The 24,345-nt window shown below is 39.7% G+C and overlaps 1 protein-coding gene across 2 annotated transcripts; it reads left to right on the forward strand.

The window, feature by feature from the left end:
- Nucleotides 1–241: 241 nt before the first annotated feature.
- cables1 (Cdk5 and Abl enzyme substrate 1) lies at nt 242–23,596 on the forward strand. Of its 2 annotated transcripts, XM_028594137.1 has the most exons (10): nt 242–943; nt 10,105–10,176; nt 10,327–10,419; nt 11,698–11,775; nt 15,511–15,619; nt 16,102–16,258; nt 16,417–16,520; nt 19,959–20,065; nt 20,203–20,410; nt 21,823–23,596. In XM_028594137.1, exons 1-10 carry the CDS (start codon nt 399–401, stop codon nt 21,961–21,963), a joined length of 1,614 nt encoding a protein of 537 aa, XP_028449938.1. In that variant the 5' UTR covers nt 242–398; the 3' UTR covers nt 21,964–23,596. The 2 variants fall into 2 exon arrangements, with proteins under 2 accessions (XP_028449938.1, XP_028449939.1); XM_028594138.1 differs by lacking the exon at nt 11,698–11,775.
- The last annotated feature ends 749 nt before the right edge of the window (nt 23,597–24,345 follow it).

Consider the following 24,345-nt stretch of genomic DNA (forward strand, 5'->3'; position numbering starts at 1 on the left):
AAACATTTCTTGTAGGAATGTGTTTTCCAAATTGATGGACAAAATGTAAATGTTGCTTAGACCTACAGACTCCTACTGTGCAGATCAAACTGTTTTAAAGATACCGTGCTTATAGTTTATGTAATTTTGGCATACCCTGTCAGAGAAGCTAGTGGAGGCTCCAACAGTCAGGAAAAGGTAGAAAAAACGCACATGTATTCCTGACAGCCCATTGGTCCAAATTTTCCCTGTGCTGCCACAATACTGCACACACGTGACCCCCCTGTTTTCACCCAGTTAAACGCATGTACTTAAAAGACAGGCCACTGCAATTCACCAACACAAGCACGATTAACACAATATTAATGTTAGCAAGGTAAGATCGCTGCTGTGGGGATTAGGATCACTGGAAGCGGACCATGGCGGCTGCCACGAGCAGCAACACATCCACAGCCACGCTACAGATCAACCACTCCAGTATCGAGCAAACGCGGAAACGCATAGACCCGAGGAGGAGGCAAGCGGCGTTGTCTTTTCTCAGCAACATTTCTCTGGATGGGCGACCAGTGCAAGACGACCAAAACGAAGAGGATGACTCGCTTGAAGCTAGGACTAGACAGAGCCTGGTTTCTCCGGAGCGCTCGGTGTACGGGGCTGCTGCTGCTGCAGCGACCACCGCCGCCAAGGCGCTCGCTTTTGCAAACCAGGCTCTTCTCTCCAGCAGTCGGGCCAGTTTCGGGACGGGTCCCGTAGCTGCCCCGGCGGGTACAGACACGGAGGGCGACGCTTTTGTGCCCTCGACGTTCAGCTCGCCGTTCTCCGCGGTCCCAGCATCGACTAGAGGGAGGCTGCAGACGTACACTCAGGGAATCCTACCTGCCCCTTACTCCAGGCAAACCTCTCAGAACTACAGCCTGGAGGGCGTACAGATAGCCAACTCTGCGATAGAGCTGCAGAGATCAAGGTAATTATGTGAACAACGGTGTCTGGTGTTTGGGAACATGCAGTACACCGTGTGAGTGGTGTAACGCTGATGTTAAAGGTGCAAGCTTGTCTGCAGGATCTGCAAAGTCAGGCCGTTAGACTGTACATTGATGGCATCATAGCAAGCAAACAAAAACTTAACCATGTCCCCTTCCAAAAACAAATCATAGGAGAAATACATAGGAGCAGTAACCCCCCATGCGTGCCAGAGTGTAGCCAGCTGTCAAGATTCAATTAGTTTTCCAAATCACGTTGCCTCCATTATTAGCTACAATAACACGCCACTGACAAACCCTCTATTGCAGTTACTTTTTGTTGGTGTACCTTCACCACCATGCCTAAGCAGCCAGGTCATTGTTTCATTTGTTAAATTTTAGTAGATTATCAGCGTTCTTTGTGCATGTCACAATCATTTAGTTAATAATAATAATAATAATAACTACTTAATAATCAATTAAGTAAATGAGTTAAACATAATTACTTGCTTTTGTTTTGAACATCCAAGGCATTGTGTTTTGTTTTCCTTACAACCACATAAACCAGGGCCCTGAATTCTTGAACCTTTCCCTGCAGTTTAAAAAAAAAAAAAAAAAAAGGTGCTTTTTGTTCTCAGCAACAGTCTGCCTGGACACAAAAATGCACCACAGGAAGATTTTTTTTTTTTTTTAATTTACTGCATGCAGGTGGTTGTAGCCTTAGGACTCGCTGGTCTGCAATCTGCAAGGGACAGTGGGGACACATGTGCAGTATGATCATAGGTCCAGAAGCTGTAACCTAGTTTCCCCAGAGAGGCAACTCAGCAGTTCTTTTTTCTTTCTTGTGCTCATGCTCATTGTCAAGAGTCACCTGCTGTCTCCTTCTCTTCAGCGTGATGTTAACATCCGGTAACTCTATACCCCTGTTCAACTACATACAATTAAAGCTGCAAGCAACGTTGGACCCTCGCACCTCCTTGCACGTCGGGGTTACTGGCACCGCTCCTTGCGACCTTGCATTTGCGCAGCACTCAGACACTGCAAATCGTCACCAATGAAAAGGGAACTCCCTGCTAAGTTCAATGATACCTCAAACAAAACTCTACTTCATTGAGTTCATTAGCTGTGAAAGGGGGCGTGGGTAAAACATTGGGGGCAAAAAAGAACTCTTTGCTGAGTTCAATTTTATTTATAGTATCAAATCATAACAGAGTTATCTCAAGACACTTTACAGATAGAGTAGGTCTAGACCACACTCTATAAATTCCAAAACCCCAACAATTACAGTAATTCCCTCAAGAGCAAGCATTAGCAGTGGCTGTTGCGACAGTGGCGAGGAAAAACTCCCTTTTAGGAAGAAACCTCAGCAGACCCAGACTCTTGGTAGGCGGTGTCTGACAGGGCCGGTTGGGGGTGTGATGAACACTGGCAAATAATAGTCACACTAAAGATAGTGGAACAGTGACTTTGAAGGTAGTTGTGGAAGTTCATGTCATAGCAGGGCACATCGTGTCAGTTCAATGATACCTCACACAAGAGTCTACCTTAAACGGTTCAAATGTTATGAAAGGTGGCATGGCCTGACTAAGTGGGTGTGGTTAAAGTATAGGGGCGGCTCAGTATCACATGTAGACCACACATTATAAGTTTCATGTAAACCGGTGGTGTTTGTCATATAAGGCTGATTTCCTGTTGCTAGCAGGGGGCGCTGTGACCAAAAGTCAATTTTGGCCTATAGATGACCTCAGGCCTGGACCCTTGTCAAACGTGAGAAATTTTGGGTAGATCTGACAATGTACACTCAAGTTACAACAACTTCTTCGTTCATCGATAAATGCTCAAAATGGCCGCCACGCTACGCCCTCACCGCTGGACAAAAAGTTTTGCTTTTAATAACTTTTCATTGTTAATGTCTTTAGATTACACAGACCGAATTTGAAGTTGATCGGATAAAATCTCTCAGTGTAGTTTGTTAAAGTATAGTACCTATAGTTTTGGGTCTACTTCCTGTCGCTATGATGTTGAGTCAATTTTGGCCGGTAAATGTCCTCAGTGTTAGAGTCTTATGAATCATGAAAAGTTTGGGCCAGATTGAACAATGTACACTCGAGTTACACCCACTTCCTGTTTCGATGTCGAAACGCACAAAATAGCCACCCTGCCACAGCCATGCCTCATGACGAAAAGTTTTTCTTTCTTTTTTTTTCTAAAAAATATTTTTGGGCCATTTTAGGCCTTTAATTGACAGGACATAACAACGAGAAGCAAACCTCTATATATGGGCGCCCGCTCTACCGACTGAGCTATATGGGCGCCTGAAAAGTTTTTCTTTTAATAACTTTTCGTCTTTAAGGTCTTTAGATGGTACAGACCAAATTTGAAGTTGATCGGATGAAATCTCTAGGAGGAGTTCGTTAAAGTACGAAACATGGAATTGGGCAAAAAAACACAAAAATTTTGAACTTTCAATTCAAAATGGCGGACTTCCTGTTGGGTTAAGGGTATCGTTCCAATTACGTTTTTTTGTACTTCTTGACATGCTAGATATCTGTACCAATTTTCGTTAGTCTACGTTAAACGTACTACAGGGGCTCAAGTCTTTAAATTCTGTAAGGGACTCTAGCAAGCCATTTTTGTGCATCTATTCCCGAAACCCTTAAAATACATACATTTTCACCAGGCTTGATGCAACCGCCAATTTTGGTGAGTTGTTGAGTATTTTAAGCCCCTCAAACAGGCGATTCATTTGCTGTAATAATAATTTTATTACACAATCTTTTATGTGCCCTCTCTGTCTACTTTGCTTTCACCGTGGAAGCACAAAGAGAGTTTGGACGGTCTAACTTCGCTGCAGGACAGCTGTCAGTAACAGTCGTCTCATGGTTCTCTCACTGTCATAACCTGCCGTCAAGTCCTCTCTGCTCTGCTTTTCATTCAGAGCCCCTCTCTTACTCAGATCCTCTCCTCCCTCTGGTGTCTCTGCCAGACTTCACAGGGAGCCCTGCTTTATGGCGAAGCACTCAGTAAGCGTTTAGTTCCCCTTCCTGACCTCATGGAAATTGTACTGTAAAACCGCTTCCGGAAGTCTGGATCTGTACCTTTTTGATAGTGAAAGAAGTGCATTAAAGAAGTTATATAACCCTTATAACAAATAACACCATTGACTATTTCAAAATGTGCTCTGTATTTTCTGCGATAACACTTATCCATTACAACACCATTAACTGCAGCTTCAAAATTGAACAGAGTTAAAGCGAAAGTTCAAAATAAAGTTAATATTAGTTGACAAAACAATCTCCCTTCTCAAGTCCATTTAGTAGCTTTTCGTGAGTTAACGATAATATCACCGAATCTTGCTCAGAAGATGGTGTTTGCTCAGTTGTCATGGAATTACAAATGTTTAAATTTCCATTTTCCTGAGCACTTTAAGGACCACCTGTTCATGTTTGCGTAAAAGTCTAGATTGAAAGTTCATTCTGGACCTTGGAAACAGCCGTTGAAGGAACAATCTCACCACAAGGTCCTCTTATTTGCTGTTCTTGAGCTTGAACTTTTGATGTATGTGGTTTTGAATTGCATTACAATGTATTTCACCACAGTCGTTAAACCCTGACTGTACCCTCCTTTTTGAAATGTGTTTGGATGATGTCCACACAAAATGAATTCTAATGTTGAGAAATAAGCAACCTGTTGATGGAGTGTGGTCATGTTCCACAGACAGACCAGCGCTCTGCACAGTGCCTGGTTTGTTTTCTAAGGGCAGCTGGTGGAAACGTGTCCAGAGGTCCCTGGCTGGGAGAGGCAGGATGCCCAGGCTTTCTGAGAAGCAGCCTGGCTCACCACTCTGTATTTTTTGTCCTCCACTTCCTCTCCCATGGGCATCAGAGAGACACACTCACCCCTTAGACTTTTGGCCTTCAGTCTTGCTCCCATTCAGGAAGTCACAGAGCCTCTGATGTGCTGCCAAAGTAGACTTTTTGAAGTTAAGGCTGCTTTAGACTATATCTTAATCAGAATCTAATGCATGAAAATGATGGATGATTTCATATTCAGCTTTCCTGCCACTCTTCAGCCTTCATCTATCATGAATTAGCACTCCAAGTGCTGCAGCTTTAAATATAGCATTCCTATTCTTACCATCTGGCCTTGTCTGCCTAAGGTGTAAAGCTATTTTCATTTCATCCTTTAATTTAATTCCATCCCTAAAACATATCCAGGTCTTCTCACATCCTATTTCAGTTATGTTCCGATCACCATTAGGTACAGACTCATGTACTTAACAGTATTATTATTTTTTAGCATGAGACAGCAGAGGCTGTGGGTGGAAAACAATCAGCACAAGCCATTATAATAGCCCTGTGGAATTTTGTGTGATTGGGTCAAATACTTGTGGTTATGAGATTGATTGTTGTTCGCTGAGGTCATGTTTGGCATAATGACAGGATTATATAAGAATGCTTCATTTTCCTTCTCAGTGTCTAAGCTGTTAACAAACACTCATAAAAAGCCCATAGGATTTGACGAAGAAACCCAATTTAAGTGCAAGACAAAGTAACAAGGGTCAGCATGTGTTTTTCTTCGTGCAGTTTCAAGTTGAACCCCAGAGTTGAATTTCCACATTATGACTTGTTCTGTATCCCACCCTGCAAAGATAATATAACTATTGTGTGTTTCTCTTTCTTTAACTTCCTTTTTTAAAATCTACTGATAGATGCCGTTTGTACTCCTCGTGTGTTTTGGAATCACGTTTTTTTTTTTTTTTTTTTTTTTAATCAAAATAACCCCGTTTTCCCTTCTCTCTGGCAAAATGAAAAACTATGTTCTGTGGCAAGCTGCCAACAGGGTGTACGTGTGAAACCGTTTAATACCCACACCTAAATAGTCCACTTGAGTTTTATGGCGTCATTGCATGGCACTGCTGGAGAGGATTTTTAATAGCTTTTTGAAACCTTTTCATTGCAAGAGGATGGCATTGTGTTTGTAGAGATTGAGAGATACTAAGGGATGCACTTGTTGTCGCTCCTTTGCCACTGATTTATACGGAGTCTTTTTTGAAGCTTCTGATCAGGCCTTGTTAATGTCAAACTGGGTAGAAACAGACTGATCTAACCCTAGTTGGTAGGAGTTGTGTCTGAAGTAAATGAGCGCTTTGGCCAGTGTTATTGTTTCCAGGATATGTAGCAGCCTGGAAAACATATTTTGCATTCAAAAACACGTTGTGTTGCTGCTGTGGATCTGCAGTTCTCACACTTCAGCTGTGTCCTCTTGAACTGGAAACATGTCCTTCGGCCAATTGGTGAATGCTTTCGAAAATCAGTAACAATTCACTGAGATTTGGACCGGAAAAATTGTCATACAGAAATTGAGACCTGTGGCTAACATACAGTGTTTGCAGAATTTAAGGACAGGTTTGGATTTTTCTGTCTGTCTTAATGCAATACTCATGCCTGTATGTACGTTCAGAGCTATTGGTCGCTGTAATCATTTATCCTGCCGATACTATAGTAGCTGTGAAGTGATCATGCCTTCGCTGTGAGAGTTGGGACCAAATCTACTTCTGTACATTCCTCCTATCCTTCGAAAATCCAGCCACAACTTATATGAGGCTTCAGCAATCGGAAGTTAGTGAAATCAAGCTTCCAAAGTTGCAAGCTTTTTAGTGCAAAATCCCATCTTGGTGTTAGTATCCCTCCACTGCAGCTCTGCAAGGAAACGCTGTCCGGGATTACCCAAAGAGGGAATTGTTCTAAAAAGACAGTAACTTTGGAAGATACCCACTTGAGATCAGACTGCTAAAGCCTCACATTAGCATTGAAAGCGTTTACGACGCATTTATGCTCCGAACAAGATCTGTGGATTTGGTACGCTCTCTATTCAGAGAAGTGATCGTTTCACGAATTATATGGACATCAGGAATGATGACGACAAACAATAACTCTTTCAATGTGCATATTGGTGTATGGGTAATAGGATAGAAAAAATCCAAACCTATAAACCTGCATTAATTTACTTTTTTTTGACCACTTGGTGCGAGCATCACAACACTGACATACTGTATTATCACCTTATGAAGGCAAACAGTTGCCTATTTACACATACAGCAGACACAGAGAAACATTAGCATTCATTTAGCTCGGTTTTGGTCTCCACCAATTCCCGAGATAAGTATCTGGCTCTTTGGGTGCTAAATGCTGCACTATGTTTGCCACTAGATGCTAACTTTGTTTCTGTTGTTTCAGGCTGTGCTAGTAGCTCACAGTGGGTCTATCAGGGATTTTAGTTTCTTTTTAGTTTTTCAAAACGGCTGAGTGAGAATAAAAACAAAAAATCTAAAGCACTCTGTAGAGCTAAGGAGAATTGCGGTATTGGAGAATAATTCTCAGTGGGTTCCATACTACTGTACGAGTGACACCTCTCACATTACACACCATTCATTTGATCCATAATTCATATAAAAAATATTAATTCGTAAAGCTTTAAATTGAGCCTTTAGCTAGAAACTCTTACTTTTATTCCATTTATGGATTAAAGACAAAGATGAGGTGATTTTCACTTTCTTATTAGCTAAAGACTGTTATGTTCCACGCCAAGGTGCCATTTCAGCTCTAAATACATCAAAATATGGAAGCATGACACCATGGGAATGTTTTCTTATGACCTAAATTGTTCTAAAAGCATCATTTAACATTAAGTAGTTTTAGGAATGAAGGGATGCTCTATCACGAGTGCCAGAAGCCTTGTCCTCTGTCGTGTAGAGGTCAGGCCCTTTCATTACAACCATGTCAGCTGCCCATTGTTCTGCTCATTTGGACTAAAACATCTACTGTTCATGCTCTTTATCAGAGCTTAATGTCCTTCCTTCCAGTTTATGATCATTAGGGTCATAATACACAGTGCAGAAGGTTAGCCAGTATAATGGCTCTAGGTTTCTTGTCAGCTCCAACAGTCTGGCTCCTCATGTAATCACTTATCTTGGCCCCGTCTCCGCCGCAATACACTGTTCACTCAGCTTGTGTTGGTTTAAACCCTGGGAGATCCTCAAGGACAGAGTCATTTTTTGTTAATCTGTCCTCATGCTCTGTCATTTATTAACCAGCCATTCTGCTTTACGCTCCGCTGTCTCCCCCTTTGGCTGAAATGTTCAGTGAAGAGGCGAGTGTCATCAGCTTGGAACATATATACAGCATTACAGTAGGGCTGCAACTAACGATTATTTTCATAGTCGATTAATCTGTTGATTATTTTCTCGATTAGTTGTTTGGTCTATAAAATGTCAGAAAATAGTGAAAAATGTGGGTCAGTGTTTCCCAAACACCCAAGATGACATCCTCAAATGTCTTTTTTTGTCCACAACTCATAATCCATAACTCAAGATATTCAGTTTACTGTCACAGAGGAGAGAAGACACTAGAAAATATTCACATTTAACAAGCTAGAATCAACGAATTTTTACTTTTGTCTTAAAAAATATAATAATATATCAATAATATCAATATAAATTGTGTATCAAAATAGTTGCCGAGTAATTTAAAAGTTGACAACTAATCAATTAATCATTGCAGCTCTACATTACAGAACATTGTAAAAAAGAATTGGATAGTCCAATAATATATACAGGATGCATGGTTTGAACTCTATTTGCACTTTTACTTGGCTTTGCCAACTCTGCTGCAGATTTATTATATTTATATTATTATTATTTGATGACAGATAGACCCCTTTGGGAGAATGTGTTATTTTACCACTAATGTGTTAATTTCCACTACTCTTAAATGTGAGCCACTTTTGTGAGGTTGACTAATGAGTTGGATTATGTTGTTATGTTCTAAACATCCAATTACAACCTAATTTTGGAACAGCTCAGGCATATTTAGCTATCACATGTGGGTTTGTTTCTTAAACTGGCAGCTGATCATATGAAAGGCATCCAGCAGAATTAACCTCTTGAGTAGTAGTGCAACTAAAGTGGGAAATAAAAGCCATCTGGGACAAAATGTGTTACACAAAGTGCTTGCCGAGCCAGCTTGTTATCCTCGTAACGGCTCTAATCCTGGAAAATTCTCTGTGATATAAGATTGAGGAGTGATCCTTGTCCACACAGGCACACAGTGGTGTTGATGGATGGTGGTCATAACTTGACTGTCCAAGACTCTCTCTGCAAATTAACCAGAGAACAGACAGAGACTGGTGTTAATTTTACACCATTGTTTGACCTTTTTATTTTTTATATGTATGTATGTGTATATATATATATATGTGTGTGTATATATATATATATATATATATATGTATGTATGTATGTATGTATGTATGTATATATATATAAACATTTGGCACAGTGGTGTTAATGTTGATGTTTGACTGGGTGTGCAGATTGTAACCAGAGAAAAGATGGTTGTTTAATCTAGGCCAGGAGACCCGAGAGTGTTTACTGCTCTGGTGATTTCCATCAATATCACATTCTTTGGATGTTAAATCTAATTCAGTTAACTGCTGTGAGTCTAGTTCTGGTGCTTTCTGAAAAAATATTTTTTTTCAGATTTTATTTTATTTAACACTTATCCATAGAGCAGTTTTACATATTTTGGTAAATTTAAAATAAATTGGTTAAATATGCCTCAGTCCTAAAACTATTAAGTTCTCAAAAAGGTATTGTAGTGAAACCACTGGAAAATGATTGATAGGTATCTCCGATGCTATTCAGTTTCTCAGTAGTTGTATACAGTACAGAACAGTGAGGTGGATAGCGGCTTTACCCACTTATTGACCCGTTGTGCTACACAAAAGTAGATTAATGGAGATTTGGGTGGAAATTCCCTGCACTGTCTGTGAATGCTTAGTTTTATTGTAAAAGCTAGACTGACCTCAATTTGCCAGGAAAATGTATTGATTTTCAGTGTACACTTGCAAATTTTAGGTATTGCTGTGCTGGGGGTATTGACTTTGATTTATTGTTCTGCCTTTTAATCAAATTGCAATGCAGGGCTTTGTGTCCATGTGTTCAGTAAATGGAAAGATTACAATGAGGATTATTATCATTATTTTGCTGGAGTTCATTCTTTTAATAGGGGTTTTGCATAAGGACAGTTGGTCTTGTGTTTGGTGGGTTGATGTCTTTTCATATCTAACTTCAAACTTTCTGTCTGTCTTCTGTTTGTCTTTCTAGACGAAGACTCATCTCTCAGCGCTCTTCGCTTGAAACACTAGAGGACATTGAGGAGAATGCTCCTCTGCGCAGGTAGTAAACTGCACAGAAATACCGTTCACATTGTCTGCTAAAGTATTTTGTGTCTAAACTGAGATATTCCACTCGCTGTATGTATCTTGGACTGGGACAGTTTCTCGGTTTTTTTAGGTATTGATGTTTAGTGTTTGTTTTACATTTTAGATGCCGAACCCTATCGGGTTCACCCCGACCAAAGAGCTTCAAGAAGATCCACTTCATAAAGAACTTGAGGCAACATGATATGCGCAATGGAAGGTATGAAGGCAAACATTGCCATCCATTAGTCAATACAAGTCCTCAGTGGATAATGGCAGGCTGCCCCAGTCAATGAACTGCAGTGTGGCTGTTTCTCACATTACAAGCCACACCGTAGGCAAGCAGGCCTGGCTCATTCACTGCATGTCATTTTGAATTATAAATGAAATGTAATCAATTGAGAATCCCGTCCATTCACACAGAGTATAATCTGATAGAATTTAATTTTGACCTTATTTGATCACTGTTTAAATTTTTTGAAGCAAACAGTGAAAAAGCTAAATCACATATAATGTTGTCACAGTTTACATAAGCATGTATGCAGAACACAAATATATGTTATATATATAAAATTATATATATATATATATATATATATATATATATATATATATATATATATATATATATATATAAACATTTGGCACAGTGGTGTTAATGTTGATGTTTGACTGGGTGTGCAGATTGTAACCAGAGAAAAGATGGTTGTTTAATCTAGGCCAGGAGACCCGAGAGTGTTTACTGCTCTGGTGATTTCCATCATTATCAATATCACATTCTTTGGATGTTAAATCTAATTCAGTTAACTGCTGTGAGTCTAGTTCTGGTGCTTTCTGAAAAAATATTTTTTCTGCTGAATTGGTTTTTTTTGAAAGCGTAGACTGTTAGTACAGTATCTCTTGTTTAGTAAACCAGTGTACCATCTTGATAAGTTCCTCCTGTTAAATTAGGTCTCCTGATTTAACAGGTGTTGTTTTTCCTCAGCTGATGTTGGAACAACTGCTGGATTTCCCACACTATTGAGAACTGCCTGTTGAAAAACTGATGCTGAAACATGTCATGACTCACCGTGTTGTTTGTCTCCTGATGTTGATTTTGACCTAGTAGTAAGATTCATAATGTATCTGTGAGTTGCAGCTATGGCTTTGAGGTTGTTGTAGTGTTACCTAAAGTCAGAGCCATTCTGCCCTGTGTGCTGCTGACATCTGGTCACAACACATCTGATTGGATATGTATGTTTACACAAGTACAGGGCAATTTAGTATAAAAAATATCATTATGCTAATTGAAGTTAACTTATAATAAAAATGCATCATTGTTGCCCCCAAACCACATGCTACATGTGCTACCACAACAACAAAAACAACACAAACTCATGTTGAAGTTTCAGCTCATTCCCTTCATTCTTACTTTTACTGCACACTCTCTCCAACTTTAACGTGTGGATCTTGTCAGATAGATATTGATTAGCTTGTTTACCATTTTTTGTTTTTATAGGATAGTCCTTATCAGTGGCAGAAGATCCTTCTATAGTGTATTTTCTGTCCTGCCCTATCGAGATTGTAGCCAAGCAGGGTATGTATCCTACAGCATGCCGAACTTTGTAACCTCCTCCAGCCTGTGCTCCCTCTTTCCCTTTGTTTTCTCATCCCTCTTTTTCTGTGGATGTACTCTCCTCTGACTGGTGCATACATTTCTATGGGTTGGTTTTGGTGGTTCCTTTTTTACCATTAAGGTTTGATAAATAAATAAACAGCCTGCTGAAATGGGCTTCAAAGGTTTTATTTTGTATATATCTAGACTATGTTGTTGCCCAGTGCTTGTTGCTTGTATTGCTTTTCCCATAATGGCTCTGGCGGCTTTTAGCCACTCTTACATGTTGTTTAAGTCAACCCATTTTTGTCTGTTGCAACTGTCTCTGGCTTTGCTGTTTAGCATTTAATACTTACCTTTCCCGGGGTTCCTGTTCTTTTCAGATTTGGAACTTTAACTCTTAAATTATTTTCATGTGTTGTCCACTGGTCTAATTATCCGCAATGCTGGCAGACAGACTGAAGTTTCTGCTGCCTGCCCTGCAGACAGTCATGACAGTTTATAATCAACCACTTTTGTTTCATCCTTGCCTTGTTTTAGGGTTTTACATTTCTTGGTCCTAGAACAGAAGACCTTTCTGGCTTATCTGTAGACGATGCTTGTTTTTTTTTTTTTTTTTAAAGCAATGCAAGGCTCTATGTAATGGGAACCCACCTGGCTTGCATGGGGATAGCTCTGGAACAGCCTTGGTTCTGACTCCCACCAGTCACGTGACAACGGTGTGTTTCGGAGGAAGTGAAAGAGAAAGGGGACAGATAAACGCCAGAGAATACAATGCACAGAAAGAAAAGCTTCACACTGGGGCTTAGTGAAGAGCATAGAAAGCTCAATCCGTTTGTGGAATTTCCAAAGCCAGACAATCAGTGCAAGGTCAAGGGTTAATAAACCCCCAGGGCTATCCAATATACACATTTGACTGCTCATTGCTGCTAATTGACAGTTTACTGACTTTTGCTGGCTCAGTCAAGTGTTGTAACTGCAAAACAACATTTAATTAGACGACTGGGCCCAAACGGCTGATTGCATGTAGTTTCTTTCTTCTGTCTCTCTGTCTTTATTCTCACTATAATAACCTCCCCATAAAGAAAAATTCAAAAATCAGCCCGGTATGACCCTTCACACTAAAGGGGGACATAATATGGGACCAATTTTCCTACAGTTACAACAGTAACTAATTAAAGGCAAAGGACAAATGGTTTGACATTTTGGGAAATACATGAAAACATTGACACCACTCTTATACCAGTCTATGTGAGGGACTATTTCTTGGACGTACGTAGTGACTTCTCTCACTATGACGACAAGGTTACTCCTACCGACTAAACAAAATAGTCCTGCACATTCCACTCCACAAAACCACTTTACACATTCTGCTTTGAGTCTTCATGCTAAACTAAGCTAACAGGCTGCAGGCTCCAGCTTCATATTTTTCTTTCTAACCTAAGAGTAGTATCAATCTTTTTGGCAAGAAAGCAAATAGCCATGTTTCTCCAAAACGTCAAACTATTTCTCTTAAGGAATGAAAACATTAAACTATGCTGACTAAATGGGCATCTGTTTATGGGGCATCAATGTCTCGTAACATCTAGATGGTTCTGATTCAAACCCTGCTAGGGACGACTGGCTTTTCTGTGTGGACTTTGCATGCTCTCCCTGTGTTGGCATGGTTTTCCTCCGTTCCGCTGACCCTAAAAGACATGCATATTAGGTAATGCTCCTGGCATTGGAGTGTAGTGGAAGTTGTCCACTGGGATAAAAAGTTAAATGGTTCAAATGCAGAGGCTAACATTTCTCACCGGGATAATAAAGTATAATTTACTGATGCTCATAAGTTTAGTGTAATGGGTGAAGCTTGGGCAAGACTGCGGAAGAATATTATGTCAAGCCAACTTTAAACTGTTTGTGAGCTGTTAAGTATTTGGTAGCAAAGTAACTGGCAAGAGTCAAGAATCTTTTAGTCATGTTCATATGCTTTTTTCACTTAATGCTAGCTTTAGAAACATTTGGCAGGGCATGATGAGCACTTTGCATAGATTATAACCCTACTAACATACAGATGTTTGGATCCCGTGATTCCTATCCATGCATGTTGCTAAGCAATGCCAGCTTTTTTAAAATAATTTCCTTTCATTTCTCCTTATTCTCAGCAGACTGAAGCGCAACTATTTATTTTCTGGATTGCTTATTAGAAAAGCTCTTTCCCAAGAAAGCTTTCAGTCTCCTTTGTTCCCCCTTTTTATTTAATCTTCACTTTTCTGTGAGACGTCTGCTGCCTGGGGATGTCAATGCTCCGTGATGCATCTGTCAACATTGTGTCCTGACATGCCAGTCTGCCAAATAACACTGTTTTCATTATAACAGATTGGCCACACACACCAAAACACTGGGAGAGTCATGCAAAGGCACACTGTGTAATTTCTTCAATTTATCTGGGCACATTTTAATAAAGAGAAAGCATGACCGAGCTAGGGAAGATAAGGGAGGAGTAGAAAAATAAGACAGTGTTAGGATTTAATGTCTGCTGTCTGCTGACTCAATGTAAAAAAATTAAGCTAAAATAAGGCTGAAGTTAATATTATAAAATATACACAAAAATAAGTTGATATTTGGCTATCTTTGTCTTGTCTTGTTTTGACATGAAAGCAAGTCCAAGAGACATTTCAGCACTTAAAAACATCTCCGTCTGTAGTTTGTGTGTAAACAGTGCCTGTTTAAAATGTGCCTGTTTTAAAATGTGGCCGTTCAAAATGTGCCTGTTGCAACAGGCCGATTGCTTGGCCTCCTGTATTGCTGCTTGCAGCTTTCTCCAGAACCATTACCCCCAAATAACTTACAGAAGGCTCGAGTAGCACTTAATATGCAACTCAGCCGTATACTACTGACCTTTGTACTTCTACTTTAGAGGAAAACGTACTACTACATGTACCTGACAGAAATGTTACGGGTTATGTTGCAGATTCAGATTTTACTCACATGATATCACAATTAAAATAAAATGAATTATTATTTATTCATTAGTACAAGTAGCCTACATTGTGCTGATAATGCCTCTCTTTTCACTTTAAGTAAGCTAAATATTTAAATGCAGAAATTGTACTGAGCAGTCTAAGGCGATTTTACCATATGGATAGGTAGGCGATTGCCTGTGGCCCCACGAAATTGAGCAGTGTGATTTATTTATTTATTTATTAATAAAGCACAACCGGTGACACCTGACAATTTGGCGCGGATCGGCTACGGCTCATCAAGAGATTTGGTGTCGCCTATTTTTTTAGTGTAGCTTTCACCCATCCATCTTAGTAGCCACACTGCCAAACAGCTGGGCATACTCACTCACTCACTCACTCATTCATTCATTCATTCATTCACACACACACACACACACAATTGGTGTATTTTAGTGTTTAGTTTGCTGTTATGATTGATATTGTGGTTTTAATCATACTTTTCTCAACACTATTCTTACATATGTCTCAACACTGAAATGTCATTTTAATTAAATTTCCCATGTGATTGCCCCGGTCTACTGTTTGATCTCAGCAGCAGACATTAAATACAAAAATATTCGGCCAATCCAAAATGTGTGCAGTCGTAGAGATGTAGAGGTGAGCTAGAACAGGCCTCAGCGAGAAGGTTAAGGAAAGGGATTGGAGTTAAAAGGAGCTGTAGGAAGGTTTGTATGTATGTTGAAAGCTCTAAAGGTGTTGTGCTTATTAGGGATGTCAAGCTGGAAGGAGGAGGGCGTCAGCGGCACCCATCAGGAGGCGTCAGTGCCAAGGAGATGGTGATCGGGCTAGAGGGTGTGGAGTTAGGAGCTGATGGAAAGGTAAGATGCCAGCAGAAATAGGCTGCGTGGAGGAGTTTAATCATCTTGTCATTATTGACAACAAGATAAATATAAGACCATACTTACTGCTCAGTGTAACTATCCAAAAAAAAGACCAGTTCAGACATAATGGAAAAACAAAAAAAATTTAGTAAATCACCACAGTTTTAGTTTAATATTTTGACACATATCACGAAACCCCAGGTGTAATTACATTACATCACATCACATTATGCATTCCATTTAGGCAAGTCAGTTCCAGGCTCCTGTTATTGAGCATGCTGGCTTACTAGTGTAATATACTGGGACACTTAATGAAACAGACCACCCTAAATGCTATTGGTACCACCTGGGGATTTTCTTGCTTTGACAAAATGCTTCTGTGGAAAAAAAGATATGATACCTGTTCACCCTGTTAGATTATAGGAGTGCAAACTTATTTAGGCTTTTGTGAAACATTATAACTACACCTGTGTCTGCAGACGGTGTCTTACACCCAGTTCCTGTTTCCCACTAACGCGCTTGGTGGTCGAAGGAACACCATCGACTCCACCTCATCCTTCTCTCAGTCTCGTTACGCCAGCCATAGAAGCCTCAGTTTGGGTCGAGCCAACAGCAACCAGAGCAGCATAGACACAGGTCAGTCGACCGCCAACAAGTACTTACCTTAATCATTATGAATGTTGTGTATTCCTCACCCTCAGTTTTTTTCCCATCCATTATCCAGTGTATTTTTATTGGAAAAGTGTAAATGTTAACTTCTGGCTCAACCTCGGTTGTGTTTGTGCTCGTGGCAGGGAATGATTTGGGGGACTTCCGCGAGTACGACCCCAATCTGCTGGATGACCCGCAGTGGCCTTGCGGAAAACACAAGAGAGTCCTCATTTTCCCCTCCTACATGGTGAGAAAGTACTCTAGCTGAGCCTAACACATCATCACCACCACCACCAACAACAACAACAATAGCGACAGCAACTGCAACCTTGTCTTCTTGAGAGCAGAATGGAGAAGTTTTTTGGCATAATTCGCTGAAACAGACCCACCTCTGTTTTGACATGTTTTTCTGAAATGTCCTACAATATCTCACTGTTTAAGCCTTTTTTTTTTTCTTTTTTCTTTTCAATGGTTATTTGTGTCACCTTTTTTGTTCTCAGTCCTCCCACCACAACTAAGAACAATAACACACCGGAAAGATTTGTCTGCCTCGACAGTTTCTTTCTTAGAAGTCCCACTGAAAAGTTTTTTTAAAAGGAGCCAGAAGGATGTTTCAGATGATTTTAATCAGCAAGGTCGCTGGCCCAGACTCTCTCCCACCTTCTGGGACATGAATGAACACACATACTTTATCCCAGTATAGTGGGCAGTAGCTATTAAGCAGCCACTTCACCAGAGCAACAGTTTGTGTAGTGTTTGTACCTCAGCACTAATCACTCTTGTACTTTTCCGGAAACAAACGGATGTTTTATTGTGGTGGGAAGAGGGGGGAAAAAAACCTGACTAGACTCCAACCTCATTCTTTCCTGGGCTCTGTTTTTGTTACGGAGACTGGCAGAATACACAACAAGGACTGCCAAAGTTGAAATGTTAAGTCAAGGCCAGGCTATGTGTTTTGTTTTTTCTTCTCTTCCACCAATTACAAAACCCAGAGTCTCACAACAATGGCTATTGTGTTTACTACAGGAATAGAGCGAGTAAATTCTCAGCATTTCGCAGGTTAAACACAGGCTGCTTAGACGACATGGCTCTCTGATTGAACTTTCAAGCTTGGTATAATTATAGTTTTTATACTCTGCAAGCAATTGAGAAAACTTGTATGACCTAGAATATGAAGCATGGAAAACCTCACTAAAGTCTTTTTAAATGTGGTTTAAAAAAAAACAATGTAGTGGCTTGTTGATTTGTGTAATAGTATCCTCACGTTAAAAACATAATAATGTAGTGACATAAGTTAGCGTGAGACATGGTCACAGTAGAGTGTATTTTCTGTCATACAAAGTCAGCGCTGTTCAGCTTTATGTTCATTTCTCGGGGCTACGACCATCGATAAGCATTCGTTCTCCTTCATGGTTCATAATCAGTAGCGTGGTGTTCAGGGTGGATGCCATTATTCACACTCCATGCGTTGTCTGTAATGCCATACATGCATATTGAGATATTTTTAGCACCACTGCAGAGTGTGTCACTTGTAGTCAGTGGACTTTAGTGTTATTTTTCTATGTTTCGCATAATCTATTAGCTAGAAAAACCCTGTATTCACCATAGTAGAGGAGCAACAATTTATTTAATTGTCGATTAATCTGCAGGTTATCTTAATTAATCGTTTCATCTATGACATGTCAAAAAGAAATAATGAAAAATGCCTAATAGAATTTTCTAGAGCCCAGGGTCATGTCTTCGAATAGCTTTGCTTTGAACAACAGTCCAAAACGCAAAGGTATTTTATTTACTGCCAAATGTGACAAAGCAAAGCAGCAAATTCTCATATTTTTAAAGCTGGATAAATTGAGTTGCCGGTTATTTTTCTTGAAATCATTTCAGCTCTACGCTGAATTGCTCAGATCTGAGAACACAGCGACAATGCTACAGCAAAGTCTGACTGGGAAAGAAACACCAAGGGACGGATGATCAGATAGTTTGTAAACAATACTACACTTATATTATTATTTTTAAATTATATTATTTTGTGTGGTGCATTTTCAGTGAAATTTGGACATAAAACCATCCATCCATCCAGAAAATGCAATTCATTACATACTTGAATCTAATCACAGTAACACTCATTGGGTAAGGTGTGTGTGTGTGTGTGTGTGTGTGTGTGTGTGTGTGTGTGTGTGTGTGTGTGTGTGTGTGTGTGTGTGTGTGTGTGTGTGTGTGTGTGTGTGTGTGTGTGTGTGTGTGTGTGTGTGTGTGTGTGTGTGTGTGTGCCTGTGTGTGCCTGTGTGTGCCTGTGTGTGTGTGTGTGTGCCTGTGTGTGTGTGTGTGTGTGTGTGCCTGTGTGCCTGTGTGTGTGCCTGTGTGTGTGTGCCTGTGTGTGTACGTATGTGGCAGGGTGAATTAATTAATAGAACGAGCCAAATAACGTGTTTTAGGTAATCTGGCTAAAATGTTGTAGGTCAAACTGAAAGTGAATGCAGCCAAAATGTGGATAATAATCCTGCATGCACAGCTACGGCAAGCATGGTACTGTAGGTCAAAGTTTAACCAAGACGTTGGTAGTTGGTGTTTCCAAAGGACATTTTGGGTAATTATTTTAATTATTGTTACAGTTAAGGTAATACTGCTTGTTTCTTGCCCTGCCTGACTTCTTTTTAGCACTGTTGCCCTGTTCCTGGATCTTAGGAATTATATTGGTGAATTCTGGCAAATGTTATTACTAAGAGGAATAACCGCCAAGTTGACATAAATAAGACCCATGTTAGAATAAATTATAATTATCCTGCACATCTAGCAGTTAAGATTTGTTTTGCCTCTAAAACATCTTAAATTCAAGCTGTGGATTCAGCAAAGTGCTAGAAATGTACTTTGCCTTACAGGGGTCATTATACTGTATTAATGTGACTCACCCACCTGGCACTCAAAGCATGTTATAACAAGCACTAAGGTTCTGTTTAATAGAAGAAGCCTGATTAAAGTATGGAAAGCTCGGTCAGCAGTCAGTATGTTGTGCGTTCTCTAGGTTTTTTTGAGAAAAAGGTTGGCAACAATCTATCTTTTTCTTATCCTTAACAAATCCTATGTAAAGACCAAAAGCAACAATGTGTTAGTCCATCCCTCAATATTTTTCAACATCCGTATACGCTGTGTGTGACAAGCCCATAAAGCTCAGTTATTTGCTAGAACAGCTGGGCACTGTAGTTCTTTGCAAACGTTACTCAAACAGAAGTAAATAATTATTTTGCTGAGGACTATTTTCAGCAAAGGCTTGATACACATTTGGTGTGCTAATGAGTATTTACAGCAGCAGGATGGTTACGTGGTATTGACTCAAAGTAAACCACAGTGCCCATTTTCATTGTAAAGAAGAAACATGTCACCCAAAGGAAACAGTGTGGCTCATTGGTGTTTTTAATAATGTTTGGATCAGGCTATGGATACACACAGTAGGTGTGTGTCCATGGGATCAATTCATTGTTGGTTCTGGTCTTTTTATGGGATTTTTTTTGACAATAAGAAAGATAAAGAATATCACCAGACTTTAAGTGACATGAGTAACACCAGGTCTCTGTAAAGCCTCATTATGAGACGGTGGAATCCAACACTAGTGTGTGATGTTCCAGTCACTCTGCCCAGTGCTGAAAGCGTAGTCATTTTGACACCACCTTTTGGTTTTCCTTTTCAGACTACGGTCATTGAATACGTCAAACCATCTGACCTCAAGAAGGACATGAACGAAACTTTCAAGGAGAAATTCCCCCACATTAGGCTTACACTTAGCAAGATTAGGAGGTAAGACAGACAGAAGTGTGTAGAATGTGTCATATTAAGCAAGTTTAAGTGTTAAAATGTTACCCTGTTTAATTAAGATCAACTTATTTAGTTCTCCCTTTCTTTTGTTAACTCCCTGCTGTTTGGCCTCCCTGCAGCTTGAAAAGGGAGATAAAAAAGTTGGCCCTGGATGAATGTGGTTACGAGGAACCGACAGTCGCCATGGCATTCGTCTACTTTGAAAAACTTGTGCTTCAAGGCAAACTAAACAAGCAGAATCGTAAACTCTGCGCTGGAGCTTGTGTCCTGCTGGCAGCCAAGATTGGTGGCGATCTCAAGAAACACGAGGTCAAGCTCCTGATAGACGTAAGTGTCCTGACTCAACTTTATGCTTTGATCCTACTTCAATGATGATTTGTGTTGCACCAGATTAAAGGGTCAGTTCTCTCAAATTAACAACAAATCAGACATAGTGAAAACTGTTTGTAGTGAAGTCCGTATATTAGGCTGCCCAGAAAGATTTTATTTTTTCAAAAGTGTGAGCACCACAGACAAAATTTCACTGGGTTTGGCAGCAGACGTCTCAACAGCAGATGACTCAAGATACAGCCAAAACTATTTGCATGATTAGATAACACTAGGGCTAAGAGAAGTCACCATTTAAATGTCAGGTCTCAACACTCAAATATAAGATTTTGCTGAAATTGCTTTGCACAAAAAACAATATTAAGAAAATAGAAAGGAGGGTATTCTCAAATAAATAAAGCTGTCAGAGGAATAAGTGTTGATATAACCTTTAAATCTCATGAAAGCTGATCAGTCAGCTCTTGGTTTTAGGTAAGGACTACATCTGATATTGCTCGGCAGACTGCTTTTTTTTTGTCTAGAGACTCACCAGCTCTGGAACTCTACTCTACTACTCTGATATGCTCCACCATCATCATCGCTGATAGATCCTTACCTTTAAAGGGGAATCTAGTGAATTTGTGTTGCACTCATGAATGTGGGGTCTTGTGAGAGGTTAAGCTTCAAACCTGCTTCCCCAGCATCACTGCTGTGTAGTCAGAAATGTAGCCACACCCATCAGTGATGTCACAGAGTCCGTAGCAAAGGGAGAACCACGGAGGCCACATAAAAATCAGATTGTCAGTGAGTGTTAAGTTACTCCTTGAAAATAAATTGGTCAAAATTGATGCACCAGATGTTGAAATATCCTAATTTTTAGTTTCTAATAGGGGTCAAGCTCCAAAAATGCAGGCTCCTAAAATTCCCATAATGCCTTCTCCAGTTCGTATCACAGTTTGAAGAGCTAACTCTGATGACATCATGAGGGTTATTTTGACTTTAGGAAGCTCCTTCTAAAGCACGAAAGATATTCTAAATCTTTTTTTTTTCTTTTTTTTTCACAAGCGGAGTAGTACTTGTTTTAGTAGTACTTGCCCACCCCCCGCCCTTTGACCTAAGGATTTCTGCAGAACTGGCAAACACAACACATTTAGTATATCGTTTATCCAGCCTATCTAATCCTATAATTTCAACTCTGCTCCCATTTTCTAGTTGGCTTGTAGAGTATAGTGATTGCATCAACAGTAGGTTTGTCAACCATCCAAACAAGGCAGGCATCTCCTATTGTCCAAATCGTCTGCGCCAGTCCTCATGAAATGCTGGTTAAAAATAAGGGGTTGTATTGAGAGGCATTTAGGAATACAGCATCGCACGTATGTATTATTTAATCTTAACTCTCTTTTTTTTTTTTTTTTTTTTTTTTTTTCTGGCAGAAACTGGAAGAGCGGTTCAGAGTGAACCGCAGAGAGCTGATAGCATTCGAGTTCCCGGTGCTGGTGGCGTTAGAGTTCAACCTGCACCTTCCAGAACACGAGATCATGCCCCACTACAGACGCCTGCTGCAGACCTCCTAGCATTAGTGACCCATCAGGAGGACGACCACCAGGTTCTCCTTCTGATCCTCTGCTTCCCACCGTATCCATCCTCGTCTGCATCTGGCAGCCCTAAGGAACCGCTGGCTGTCACTCAACTACAGCCGACAACACTCTCCTTTTCCTCTCAGAGACCTGAAATCAGCCAAAGGGGCACACATTTCTAAAACTTTCCTCCATTGTTTGACTGAAAAAAAAAAGGGTTCAACCGTCAAACAAGTTGTTTTTCTAGTTTGCATGTTTTCACGTCTTCATCTTCACTTTGTGTATTTTAGAGCTCTCTTGTTGATTAAGAGAGCTTTTTCTTTTTTGAATCTGATGGGGAACTTGTTTTCTCAGTTAAGGCAACAAATGATTGTAACATTGTTTAACATCTCTTTTCATTAATCCCCCACTTGTAAACTTTGGTATGATTGGTTGCCTCCTGATCTGCATACAATTTTTAAACAAAAGCCTTTTAAGTGGCTGTTTTTGGCTGAACTTCCTCAGAGTGACTCATTCTTTCGCAAGTTATAATCTTAAAAGTGCACTTTTGAATATTGGGAGACATAGGGGGAAAGGCAGGCATTCTTTTTAGAGTTTTAATAAGATTTGGAATCTACCTTGAAAAATAAGCTGTGTTCATAAACATCACACATACAGTAAATCATTTGAATAGACCTTTTTGAATTGTTTTTCTCTCTTATGGTTTAGTCATTTTCTAGCCACAACTATCCGCATGAAATGTAATGATTGTTTGCATACAGGTACGTGCAGACAAGATGGGACTTTCTATTTTCACTGAAGTATTCCATTTAATTTTTTTTTACCAGTCATATGCTTGCTATGGACTTACAGAGACTAGACCCACTTTTATCAGTGTCGAATTTCCTGTGCTCTATGTTAGAGTGTATTGCTAGCACATTTACGGTGCTATCAGGAAGGTAGTTTTGAAAAGGTGTTCATGAGTGCAAAAATGCCATTAAACTGGGTCAGGATTAGCAGCAGAGTGGCAGCAGGGTGCTCTAGTGTTGAGAGAAAATATCATGGGCTAAGACCCTGTGACCGTAAATATCCTTCCTGCTTTAAGTGTCCTTGAGCAAGGCACTGAGTTCTTTCAGGCTTCATGGACACTTTAGCTGACCTGACCTCTGACCTCTCTGAGGAGGAGAAAAACTCTAAACAAGATCCAAACAGAGATAAAATGACGGATCAAACATTTGCATATAACTAACTGAATCAGCATTTGTTGATTTGAAATCTAAGTTGTTGAAATGGATGTGACCAATTAAAAAAAAAAGAAAGTATTGTTACGTTCATTTGGCATGTACCTCAACTTGATTTTCTTTTTTATTACCTTGAAAATTGTCACACAATACCACAGAGTATTGAGGAAAAAAAGGTATTTAATGCTGCTCCAAGTATTGATGGTATTTGAGCTGAAATGATCAGAACATTAAAGCAAATTGTAAAAAAAAGCATGGATTATGCTGATTCAAGGTGAAACCGTACTGAGCTTATTTCTGTTTGCAAGTCTAAAGATTTGGCTATGAGATGCACACTAAAGACTCATGGGCGACACTTATTACCTGTGTATGTTTGTAAATAAATTGCTTTGCTTGTTCAATCAAAACAAGACTGAATGTTTTTGAATCTAGTGTGTATTGAGCGAACAGAAACTGTACTTTTTGCTTTAATTCCCCCTGCCCCGCCCCATTAACTTTGTATACAGCCTCTAAAATTCACCTCGCATTCTGTGTGAACACAGTTAAAGCCCCTAAAAAATTCAAATCAAAATCTGAAGCGCTTCACTCCTCTGAACTGAATTGGGTGTGGTTAGAAATGTGATTTGTTGCACCTGAGAGCACACCCAACAGTGATGTCACAGGATCCCAAAGTACCCCTGTGCATCACTGTAGCTCGGTGTTCAGGAAGTTAATCCACTGGTGCAAAAACAAGATTTTCAAGGGGTGTCAATTGTGTGAATGCCTCTTCAGGCTTCTTCCACTTGTAAATGCTACTCCTCCCACATGCTTTCACCTACAGACGTTCAAACTTTAAGCTGTTCACAAAACCTTCAGCTATTAGACAATCATTAAGCTTTTGATATATTTTACAGTTTTTCTGTTATCACTGTTTATATAAAAAAGTGATAAAGTCTTAGTATAGTATGTCAAAAAAAAGTGATAAAAAGTTATAGTATTGTATTTTTTTTTTTTTTTAAGTCATTGTACAGCATATCGAAAAAAGTGATTAAAAAAAGTCACAGTAAATGTAAAAAAAAACATAGTATTGTATGTCGAAAAAAAATTATAAAATAGTCATAGTATATTATGTCAAAAACAGTAATAGTATAGTTTGTCGAAAAAGTCAGAGTACAGTATA

The sequence above is a fragment of the Perca flavescens genome, chromosome 12 (genome assembly GCF_004354835.1).
Source record: "Perca flavescens isolate YP-PL-M2 chromosome 12, PFLA_1.0, whole genome shotgun sequence".
Classification (NCBI taxonomy): Eukaryota; Metazoa; Chordata; class Actinopteri; order Perciformes; family Percidae; genus Perca; species Perca flavescens.

Bases quoted from the DNA above. Each gene is read 5' to 3' on its own strand.
- cables1 (XM_028594137.1), top strand. From the start codon at position 399: ATGGCGGCTGCCACGAGCAGCAACACATCCACAGCCACGCTACAGATC. The intron at 10,177-10,326 runs GTAGTAAACTGC...TTTACATTTTAG, and splicing joins GAGAATGCTCCTCTGCGCAG to ATGCCGAACCCTATCGGGTT. The intron at 16,259-16,416 runs GTCAGTCGACCG...TGCTCGTGGCAG, and splicing joins CCAGAGCAGCATAGACACAG to GGAATGATTTGGGGGACTTC.